Source organism: Mauremys reevesii, linkage group 7, assembly GCF_016161935.1.
Source record: "Mauremys reevesii isolate NIE-2019 linkage group 7, ASM1616193v1, whole genome shotgun sequence".
Classification (NCBI taxonomy): domain Eukaryota; kingdom Metazoa; phylum Chordata; order Testudines; family Geoemydidae; genus Mauremys; species Mauremys reevesii.
In genome coordinates, this window is record NC_052629.1 from 98,975,027 (window position 1) to 98,987,305 (window position 12,279).

The 12,279-nt window shown below is 40.0% G+C and overlaps 1 protein-coding gene across 8 annotated transcripts in view; it reads left to right on the top strand.

Annotated features, from left to right (window-relative positions):
• Nucleotides 1-12,279, top strand: part of CACNA1D (calcium voltage-gated channel subunit alpha1 D) — a 351,709-nt gene that overhangs the window by 291,817 nt on the left and 47,613 nt on the right. For all 8 annotated transcript variants that reach the window (XM_039546606.1, XM_039546605.1, XM_039546604.1 and 5 more), the window contains 3 exons: nucleotides 1,340-1,442; nucleotides 2,347-2,448; nucleotides 7,977-8,107. In XM_039546606.1, coding sequence (XP_039402540.1) covers nucleotides 1,340-1,442; nucleotides 2,347-2,448; nucleotides 7,977-8,107 — 336 coding nt within the window. The remainder of the gene's footprint in view (nucleotides 1-1,339; nucleotides 1,443-2,346; nucleotides 2,449-7,976; nucleotides 8,108-12,279) is intronic.

A 12,279-nucleotide genomic window follows, 5' to 3' on the forward strand; every position in this document is an offset into this window, starting at 1 on the left:
GCATGGCTAAGCTGTGCCTCCACTGCCGCTACTCACGTCACGGTGTCTACACTGCTATTTATACTCAAGCTAGCTTGAGGAGAGCTAGTGCAAGTATGTGTGTGCGCGAGCAGAGGAATCACATCCCTAGCTCATAGTGTAGACATGGTCCTACAGTAGAACAGAGGAAATATCAATTAGATAGGAAAAAATTCTGATAGATCCAATACTGTCATTTTATCAAGGTCACTGAGGCACTGCTGTGAGAGAGATGACTGCTTAAAATGCTGATGGTGATAGAGTAGATGACAATTCAAGTCTTATGCACAGCCATGCCCTAGTTGAATCAGGAGGTCCTTTCCAGACTGATTCAACATAGTTATTACTGATTTTCCAATTAGGCTGGCTTACTTAATTAAACAAATCTGAGATGTGTGTTACTGTGTAAAGCACTCCTGGGAAATGTAGTAGCTTTTGCAAGTCAGTTTTGATGATGTGGCGCTTGGGTGGGCATGCACATGTATACAAACCACTGAAACAAGCTAACTGCTGAAAACAGTGACCCAGATTCTCTCATGCAGTGCAGCTGTTTTGTGCAGCACTACTGGCGCAATCTGGTCCTAAAGTTGTCAAACCTGTCCCTGGGAGGATCCCCTCAATACAGGGGATCCCTGGTGGTAAAGAGCCAGCACAGAGGCTCTTGCACCACTTCACCAACCCCCACCCCATTGCTGGCATAGCAGGGACCAGTAGGCATGGCCAGAGGGAAGGCTGTGTAACCAGGACTCCCCTGCGCTACTCTGATCCCCAGCTGCATTTATTGGTCTCCTGGGGCTGTTAGCAGCTGGCGTCAGCTAGGGCAGATCTCAAATTCCTTTAGCTCAATGCCAGGACTCTGGTGCTGTAGAGGCAGAGGCAGCAGGATCAGGAACATACACTTTTGCATACACCACCCTGCCCAACTTTTCTGCCGTGTGCAGTTCAGCCTTCACCAATGATCTGGCCCGACATCTGCAAAGGGGCTTAGTGAATAAAATATGAAAACCACTGAACATTTTCAGCTCTTCTGGAAACATTTGTGTTATTAATATCATCGATAAATTGTATGCAGCTGAGATGGATCTTTGGAATGCCATGGATCATTTCTGGTGTCAAGCAAAAATGCTCTCTTGCAGAGCGATATCCTGTTCATCAGCTAAGGGATACGATTTTTTTTCTACATACCTTGTCAGGTGTTGTTCTTTTCATACATGTCAGCTTTTTAGATAAATGAACATAATTACACATTATTGCCCAAATGTATTCCCTCAAGGATTAATTTGTTAAAAAGATTCATTTGTTTTCTTTTTTCCATGTACAGAGGTTAGTAGCCATGAACATGCCTCTGAACAGTGACGGAACAGTCATGTTCAATGCTACATTATTTGCCTTGGTTAGAACTGCACTGAAGATCAAAACAGAAGGTAAGATAATATCTGTGAAAATTATACTTTGTGTGTCAAAATATGTGGTGAGGAAAAGTTCAGGAGATCTGATATTCTACATAATTCCTTCTTGCTGGACACCAGCAAGCCTGATACTGGTTTTGGATTGAGGGCTATATTCCCAAATGGCTAGAGTGTTCTTTTCTTGTTCTGTGGTTAGAAATTGGATGAGAGTGCTGAGGTACAGGCCCAGGGAGACCTTGGAAACTGTTACAGACCTATATTTGGTGAGATAAGGACACTGGAATATACTGTGGAGGCTGAATCTGAGTGGGTTTAGCAGACTTTTATTACTGTGCATTAAGAAAAGACAGTACAGTTCCAAGAAATGATTTGTGTTAACTATACCCTCGAACAACTTCACTCTTTTCTGTCATTTACTGTCTCTGTCTCCTTTTTCCTTCTAATTTTTATTTTCTATGTATTTGATTGCTTATTGCTCCCCATCCTCTGGTGGCTCCTCCATTCCCCAGAAGACTTCATGCTCCATTGCCCATAACAAGCTGCTTAGGATAAGCCTCTGTATGTAGCATTGTGTGGCAGATCCATATGCACTCTTGTGGCTGAGTTCCGTTCTGCAGAAGGGAATCCTACTACCCAAGCTAGTCAATCCTTCTGGCTGCAGCCTGCACACTAGCCTGGAAAAGGTCCCTTTCACTGTTTATTTTGGTTAGAATTTGCGTAAATCTAAATGAATAACTCAATCTCCCTAATTTCTCCAGGATCTCAGAGTATTCTGCACCCTTTTGAGCCATTTTATCTTTTTTCTTTAAGATAAACAATTCAATGTAAGGACTAAAGAATCATACATTGCAGCACTAACTGAAATGTAATTGTTTTCTAACTTATTTGTAGCATAATCATTATGTCTGTCTTTCTACAGGTAACCTAGAGCAGGCAAATGAAGAACTTCGAGCAGTTATAAAGAAAATCTGGAAGAAAACCAGCATGAAGCTCCTTGATCAAGTTGTCCCTCCAGCTGGCGGTTAGTGGGATAAACTTTAATAAGCTCTGAGCAAAATCAGAACTCTGTCATTAACCAACAGCAAACTATAATGCCAAAATAAATAGATCGGATATTATATTTTGTTATGTTAGATAATATAATGGCAGGGCTGATTAATAAACCTTTCTTAAATTAAAGGGAAACAGAAAAGAGATTTTTCTGGTAATTTTCTTCCTTGCAAAAATATCTTTAATTAATTGAAATAAAATTGATTTCAGTGCATTCAGCAGAACATATATTTTGTACTAATTAAGCTTAACATATTTATTATATTCTTTTATATTTTGAATATTTCTGGGAGAAAACTAAACCCTTTCTACTTCCTGTTTAAAAAAAAACATTTTGCTAAATTTATTAAGCAAAAAGGCTCAAATCTTCACTCTGTTACACTCGTTTAAATTCAGGGCAATTCCATTGTCTGCAGACTGTGGAGTTGGTCCAGATTTACACAAGCATATCTGAGATTGGAATATGGGCCAAAGTAAATAGATTTTTAAATTCCACTGATTTCAGTACGTTGGCAAGAACTACAAGGCATGTATGTTACTTGTTATTGCGTACTGCAAAATGACGTCAAATCTTTTGTTATATATTTATATATAAATATAATATATAGCTTTTCTTTAGTAATATCCTGTAGGGTTAGGTGACTGTTTTTGACTTGCTTTTTCAAGTTTTAAAGGTGCAGGATCTGTTGCACAGTATCATCCATACCAGTAATACATCCAGACATCCAAGATACAGATCCATGGTAATCATCTGGTATGTTTTGTAGCTTACTGTACTTTCAAGACTGATCAGACTCAGGTTTGGAAGCAGACTCAAGATCCCAGACCCGATGGTGGTGGAGGCTGATCTCTCTCTGAAGGTGACATTCTCAGTCTCTAGGGGAGAGAGAGCATGCTGGCTGCACTGCTCTTCAGCATGACTCAAGAAGCAGCATTAGCTTTACAGCTGGAGGGAGCCACTTGCTACTGGTGTGGTGGCTGCCAGATAAAAGTGGGGATGATGTCAAAAATGTAGACAATTTGGCTACCAAAAGGGGAACTGATACTGCACATTTAAAACAACTTTTTGTGTGTGTTCTACTCTATTCTTTTTAGCCTTACACCTGAGTGCTTGCATGGCATACATGAATTGCTTTGTTATTGTTGTAACTATGTGCTTGAGCTTTTTCTGCAGCCTCTGTTCCTTTCAACTATCAGTCTTTCAGAATATTCTGAAGCAATTCTGTTTTAGGGTGGTGGCATGGAATTAGTGTTGCCTCTTGCCTCTTTATTCCCCTACATTTTTATTGAAATATGGATGCATGCTTCAGAATAGCTAGCTGTGCCTGCATAAATTAATCTCACAGAGAATCTTTAAAGATTATATTCTTAGAATTGATCTTCTACAGTTGCACTTTAGTTCACGGTTTAAACTTTGGTTTCATTTCATTGCTGATTACAAGCTGTGTATTAACTTTCGGTTATACTAAAATCCATTGCTAGTACCATAATACTTACTTTGAAAATGTAGTTCTTCAGTGTAGGCAGGACAGAAGATAAAAAATTTGAACCATCATTAAAACTGTAGAAAACAGATTGTCTCCAAAGATTTACAACAGTTTAGTACAAATATAAAGGTCAAGTCCTTTTTCCAGTCATTTGACAAGATCAAATCTTTCTGTTTAAGTCTTGTTTTGTTTCCTTGCAGAGCCTAGTCAATATGATTTAGAGATAAGTGAAATACAGAAATCAATGGTATCTTAGCCTACTGAAAGGAGAAAAGAGAAGTACAACTATTTTACATTCATAGCAGATATGAATGTAAAATAATTGGTATACAACATAATATAATTCTTACTGAAACTGAATATTCAATAGAAAAATAAGAGATAATAATACAAAAGCTGATATTTAAGTAACAATCTCTAAGTGAATAAGTCTTTAATCAAAGATGAGCAAAGTATCTCAGTTCAATATATCAAAATCTGTTACATCTACAGTATTTAAATTGGCCAATCTCTGATTTTTCCCCCCAATGTTTTTTGTTGTTGTGTTGATGAAGGCTAGATCTTTTCATATACTTACAACTGTAGCATGCCTCCACAACTGGATCAGAACCAATCAATTCCCTGATTGACAGAATGGAAAGAAACCAAATTATATTTTTTTTCTGAGCTATAAGTAGATGCAATATAAAAAAATTCAGTAACTAATTACTAGCACAAATTAAATGACAAATTACTGTAAACTGATTTCATTATGTCATTAGTAATTAACAACTGATTTCAGCTCAAGAAAGTCCCTTGCAAAAGACAAAATATTAGATGCTTGCTGTGTTTAGCATGAATTAATGTTGTTAATGTAAGAGAATGTAGGGCAGAAGACATACCGAAGACTCACTAAGGTCTATCTCCTTTTTGGAAAAGGAACTTTCCGTGAAATTCCCCCATCCTTTGCCTCCAAGCCCATTCAATCTCATTTAACACTTTCTGCCTTCTTTAAAAATATGTTCCACGTAAATAATTTCTTTTGCTCTCCTTTTAGCTGTAATTAAAAATCTCTCTGTGGTGTGGTCACTTCGACTGAGCTGCTTCCCTGCCTATACATCTCTAGTCATGTGTGTTACTCAAAAACAAAGTCAAGGATGACTTCCTTTGGCCCAGTCTCAAATTTTGTGTGCCTAGGTCTCCACATACAACTGATTGTGCCTGCAAAAGTACGTGTACATCCGTTTTGCACACACAGTCTGACATTTACATATACAAATTAGGCAGCTGGGAACTCAATCTGTCTAATTTGCACATAAAAAGTGGGTGCATGCCCATGCTGGTAGGCACACTCAGCTGCAGTGCAAGAGTGGCTGTGCAGCATTGTGGACTGGCTTGAGGCATGCTGACAGTGTGGCCCATAGTGTATGTGATCCAAAGTCTCATTTCTACTCATTTGTTCTTTCACAAACCATTTCATATATTATTTCCTGAATAGCTCTGTTCAAACATTGGAGAGGAAATAATATTTAGGATGGGGAAAGACTTATGTTGGGAGTCGGAGCAAGGACATATTTCAAGAAGTAATGGTCTTAATTAAACTAGAGAAGAGAGGTTGAGATTAGATGACTTTCAGGGAAATCTTCCTAACATTCAAATCAGAACAATTAGTCAGTTGAACAGCTGCCAAGAGAGATTACAGGTACAACAAAGGAAGCGTTCACAAAGAGATGAGGTGACTAACTTCAGAGAGTCAAGGAAAAACATTCTGCCTTAGGGCCTGATCCTGTGCAGTGATGAGATTTTCCTGTGAGGCACTGAGCACCCTCCAGTCTCACTGTAGCCAGTGGGAGTTTGGGAGGCTCAGTGCCTTTAAGGAGGCATCAGCAATTGGCAAGAGCAGGCTCAATGATGCTACATTGGAAGCTATGTTGGAACAGACTGGGCTCCCAACCATGCCACTTTAAACAAATTAGTAATAGTTTTTTCCTTACTGTCCTTTGCTACTTTTAAAGGCAAATAAAATAAAAAGCTGCTCCAGATATATCCTTATTGTATTTCCACTGAACTCAGTGGTGTTATGTCTGGGATGAATTTGGCCCACATCAGACTTTACTGTCACCAATATTTATTGGTATGAAAGGAGCTTATTTTGAACAATAGATAATTGAAGAATTCAGTTTGAGAACGATGCTGCTATCAATATAAAAATGTCATCATCGTGGGTTTAATTCTATACTGCTTTTTAAAAAGGACATTGTAATTACTGAAACTAACTACAGAAACAGACCATCAAAATGAAATATTATGTGCACTTACAGTAGCATTATTAAAAGAAGAAAGTTAATTAAACTTAAAATCTTAAAAGATGCCATATTATAGGTAGCAGTAGAACCAGTTAACTGGTTGGATCTCTCAGGACATGAGATAACATATAATGCAAAGTCAAAGGGAGACTCAATTTTAATCAAAGTGATACTGTATGGCATGATACAAAAAAAGACAGAGGAGCATTTGAAATGTGTGTAATATACAATTCACAATATGTTTCCTAGCAAAAGTATATTACAGTGTGTCTAGACATATTATTTAGTGTTCATACAGTCTTTCTAAATTCAGCCAATAGAAGTCACAGTTGTGCCTAATAACCCAGATCCTGAGAGGTATTAAGCACTCGTCTTTCACAATGAGGTCAATAGAAGTTACAGATTCTCAGCACCTGTCAGGATTTGGCCTACTAACAGCAAAGTAGACTTTGGCACCACCAATATTTTAAAACACATCAGTTCCCCCTTGATGTATAACACTGTGTTAATTAGCAGCCGTATTGCAAACAGCTTTATCAGTGTGTTAAAAATTTCGAGAGAGATGGCAACAAACAAATAAGGCAGCAAACTTCACTCCATGTAAGTCCAGGAAAGTAAAGAATACCCAAAGCAGGATTTTTTTAAGTAATACAATATCCATAGCTTTCTAATATGCATTCCTTAGGACATCAAAAGTCCATATTTGGGTGCTCAATCTGGCCTTTAGTCTCATAAAATGGGCATTTACATAGTTAAATACTGAGTTGAGAACTTGAATGTGGGATTTGGATATCTTATTAAGGCACCTGTATTTGAGGACTGGGCTTTCCATATAAAAGTGTTGTATGGTTCACAAAAGTGACGCTGTAAAAATTGCTCATTTTTACTCTGCTTACCAAATGACTGTATCTTCTGAATTATTACTTTTATTAGCATTTCAGAGTCTATATACTGCTATCGGAAACATTATGTTCTGCCTCATACATGCTACTATTGTCATATGCTAGCCAATGAGCAAATTCTTACTCAAACAAGATTCTCAATTAATTTATTAATTTATTTATTAATTTATTAATTTTGAATTTGTGAGGGCTGTGGGATTTGCCCCTCAATTCTCATTTCAGAATTTTTGTTGCTGGTTGGCAATAAGATGATAAGCAGATATAATGCAGCCTGAAAGGTGCTGAGATACTATGGTGATGGAGCACCAGTACAGGAATTACAAAGACAGATAGAGGCCACTCTGATGGTGCAGTTCAAAAAATTGTATTTTGATATGTTAACTGTGCAAAGTTGGTTTGGTAGGAAGTAACTGAGCAAGAATAAATTAAAAACAGGAAATTTAATTTTTATATAGTCACTCTTCCGAGCATATTCTGTTTCTCTAGTTCTGATTTTAATAAATTTGTTCAAAATAACCAAAGCCAGTAATTCAACTCCTGTGCAGATACTAACATGTTTATGATTTTATTAAAAAGTTACCTGTTAGAACTTAGTAAAATATTCTGTTTTCTTCTACATTAAGGACTACTTCACTTAATTCTAATATTGAGCTAGATTGTATGCTAAAATATTGCTTTATGCTAGGTTTAAGCTATCTTATTATAAGATGAAAACATAGTGCTTGTTGCACCCATCACATTTGTGTTCCTGAATCAGATGCGAGTATATAGGCTATTGGTGAAATGTGCTGACTTGGGAGAGATCTGTCTGGTCTGTTCACTTAGATGATGAGGTAACCGTGGGGAAGTTCTATGCCACCTTCCTGATACAGGACTACTTTAGGAAATTCAAGAAACGCAAAGAACAAGGACTGGTGGGGAAATATCCGGCGAAGAACACCACAATCGCTCTACAGGTGATTTTGTTTTTACATTTTAACTAACCATTTTGTAAGCTTATTTGAAATAGTAGGTAGATGCCTGTTGATGATTGAGTAGTACGTCAAGGATTTTATTTAACTGACACTTTGGGTCCTTCGTCCATCAAAACATAAGAAGTAGTTTTTCTATCTATAACAAGGTAAGTGCAAAATGTCTTTCTTTGTGTGCTACTAAAACAGTAGTTTAATAGGTTCATTGCAGAAATATGAGATGAAGCTGATAAGTCAGCTGAAATGAAGTGTCACTTTTGAGCTGTCATTTTCCTTCTTTTCTTCATTCCACTTTTTTTTTAAGATACTGGTTTTTTTTGCTTGTGTTTCTGTAATGTCCTAGGGCAGGAACTCTTAAATGTTTTCATAGTATGCACCATCTCTTAATGGACAGATTATCTTAAGGAACAACCTTCTCTTCCATGATTTGTCCAATTCCTTTCTCACTGATCATCACACATACCATCTCCTCTCCTGTTTGCCTCACTTTGGCAATTGTGTATATGGAAAATAAATATTTGCAAAGTACTTCTGGCTGGCTTTGAATGCAATTTAGCAAGTGAAAACAAGGAGAGACAGTTCCATTTGATCAGCCAGCTCTCCACAAACCACCAGCAAGCGGTCTATGGACTATTGATCCACAGATCATAGTTCGGAAACTTCTGTCCTAAGAAGATGCCTTCTAAATTAGTGAACTGGACTTTGAAACAAAAGGCTGCCCTTGTAAGACCCCCAGTTGTTACACTTTGCCCAGTTTATGTTGGATCAGGACTTTTCTGACATTCAGTTAATGCTAGGCAGATTTCCATATAGTTTAAACAGGTTTAATAAGGGTGATAACTTCTTATTTTTATGTTGAATTTCCATAAATAACACATCTCCTGCCCTACTTGTCGGCTTGGACATCCTGACACTAGCAAAATTCCTCTACTTCACTGTTGCAATGGCAAAATTTTACATTTACCTTTTTTGTTTACAAAATCTTTCTCTATATCAAATGGACTTGAACATGTCAGTATGTCCATGTTTGAGCTGTGGGTGCAACTTCCAGCTCCATAATTGCCCTCCCTCTATCAAGCTGGTGTGCTAAAAATAGAATGTAACTGCAGCAAAGTGAGCTGCAGGACAGGTTAGCCGTCCTGGGTACATACCTGTCTGACACCCTCTGCAGGTATTCAGGGCTTGCACTGCCACAGCTACATTCTGGTTTTAGCATGGAAGGTTTATGAGAGTTAGTGTAAGTGTGTCTCCTTGAGCTGGGACTCACATCCACAGCTCCAAGTGTAGACATGGCCTAGAGTAGCATAGCCTACTTGTTATGGCCCTTGCTTACTAGTGGTGACCCTGTTACTGGTCTGACTACTGGAGTTCTTTAAAGTGGAAATCTTAACACCTATAGGTTCAGAAATTAGCTCACCTTACCAAAAAAAAAAGTTTATTTCCTCCTGATCCTAAAATATCTGTCAGACCTCCAGAATGAGAGCTACCACGCTAAAAATGGCAAATACTTGCAGGGCTCTGGGTTTACTACCTGGATTGGGTGTGCACATGTTCCACTCACATGCATGTGTCAGCTCTAGGTAGTCCCTCTATTATGCCTGCTTATTTTGACCATGAGAGGGTGTTTCAGGATGATAGGATGATGTTCCCCCTGCTGTGTATTTGGACATGTGATAGCTGATAGCATAAGGCACTGAGTGAGTTTTCAAGCCACAGTATCAAAATCATAGGCGGTGCGTATAATAGGCCAAGCCTCCCCTGGCGCAGCTGCCACCAACCTGCTATCAAACACTTGGGCTGTGGTGGCCACGCCTGCGCTCTGCCTCTTCCTTTCCCTTCCAGTTCCTCCTCTCCTCCACTCCACCCCCCTCTCCGGAGGTCCCTGCTGCTCACTGCATCTCTCCTCTCCTCCACCCTCCCTCCCTCAAAAGGCCCCCACCCCTGTGTCCCTCCTCTCCTCCAGCCCCCACCCGCCGCATGCCAGGTCCCTATGGGCAGTGAGAGCCTCGCAGGGGAGGGGGTGGAGGAGAGAAGGGACACAGCGAGTGACAGGTGACATGGGGGAGGAGAGGAGGAATGTGGCGAGTGGCAGCAGGGGGAGCGAAGTCGGTAGGGGGCAGGGCCTGGGGCTGAGCGGGGGTGGAGTGTGGGCAGAAGAGGCAGGACAGGGAACAAGCCTCCCCCAGGGGAAGCTTCATCCGGTGCCCATGATCAAAATTCTCCACTCTAGTTTACTAAGAGATCAAATAATTAGTAGAAAAAAACACACTAACTGTTTCCAAGTAGGAATGGACTTTTCTGTTTATTGTTACTTTATTTGCAGCAAATTGCTCAATTGTGGGGATTGAAAAATGAGGAAACAGACAGGACAGAATTACCTCTTTCTGGTGCCTTCAGACTAGTGGGTCTCAACACACAATAGCTGAAAAATTGGCCCATGATGCCCCTCCCCTCATATACCTGCAAATAATTGTGGGATTGGGGCATGGCATGATTTTTTGGAACATTTCTTACCATTTTGTGAGGAGGCAACTGGTGCTTCTGGATGGTAGGGGCCACTTCTATCTGTCTCTCTCTGCCCCCATGTTTCTCCTCTGCCTGCCCCTCAACTCTATCCACTTCCTCCAGCCCACCTCAGATCACCTCTCCCCAAATGGAAGCTTAAATGTTATTAAGCATGCATATCAGTGTCTCTTAGACTGCATAATTTAGGGAAACACCACTGCCATCACACTTGTGTTTAAACTATCTAAAGAGATTTAGTTGAATGGTGTGTGTAGGGTTTATAATTCTAGGCCTGTGAGTTGTACTTGAGAAACTACAATTTATTAAACAAAGAGGCATTTTTAATTTTTCCTACAAGCCTCACATCTTATAAAAGAATTTTTGCAAGTTTCCCCAGTAAAGATATTAAAATAATGAAAGCAGCCAGCATACAATATCACTTTTACTCGACTCCATGATACACTGTATATGTGCTTTATGTAATAATGATAATAGTCTTACATATGGAGAATCACTTGCAGCCGAATTGATCGCCAGACGATTTATATATTTTTCTAAACGATACGAAAGGTACATATATCTCTTTACCTACTACTGCAATGCAGTCACCCCTGTGCTGAAAGATGACAAGTGTTTAGCAGTGCCATGAAGTAATACAGAATGGCCGGCAAGGACAGGAAGTGAAGAATACCACCGCCAGTCCACTGCTGAATTTGTAGTAAAAGAGGTGCCGGGGCCAGGGCCAGCTCTATCCACCAGCGTTCCAAGCATGTGCTTGGGGTGGCACTTCTAAAGGGGTGGCATTCCCGCTCTTTGGGGCAGCACTTTTCAAGGGGCAGCACTCCATTTTTTGGAGGGTTTTTTGTTTTTTTGGGTTTTTTTGCTTGGGGTGTCAAAAAACCTGGAGCCAGCCCTGGCCGGGGCTCAAGCAGTTAGGTATTTTCATAACTGATGCAGCAAACCCAGAAGTGCCAGGGCTATGAACTGCCAAGCCCAGAGGTGTTGGGGCTATGAACTGCCAACCCTAGAGGGGCCAGGGCTATGCACTGCCAAGCCCAGAGTCGCCGGGACAGCCCTGGCAAGCCCTGGCACAAATTAAGCACTGCTCTAGTCAATGACGTAACTTTGAGAGGTGAGGTTGCTCACTAAAGTTGCGATGGAACAGAGTGTAAAAAAAGCCTTTGAAGTACTCCCTTATTTTGATCAAGGCTTTCCTACAGTTGCATCCTATTGTTCTTATAATGTAACACTTCATTTTAGAACTCTGGTTAATTTACATGTACAGATACTCAATGGAGGTATATTGGTCATCTCCTGCATTTTTTGAAAAGACATGACAAGAAGTCCAAGTGGGAGACTGTGCCTGGCCTCTGCATGGGTGCATAAGGGAAAGAGGATGCAACGGGCTTCCCCCTTCTGTTGCACACCTGCACGGGGGCTGTTCTCTATGGCAATCCATGTGCTCAGTGCTGCCATTGGTGCTGGTCTTTCCATAGAGCAACGTCAAGGGCATGGCTGAACTTCCACTATAGTCAGTGCTGGTCCTGACATTGACTTCAGTGAGATCTTGAGTGGGGAATACTCTCTTGGTATTCCTTGAACTTCCAGGAGGAACTGGCCTCTGTTCTTCACTCAGTGCAGTATGTGCCTAA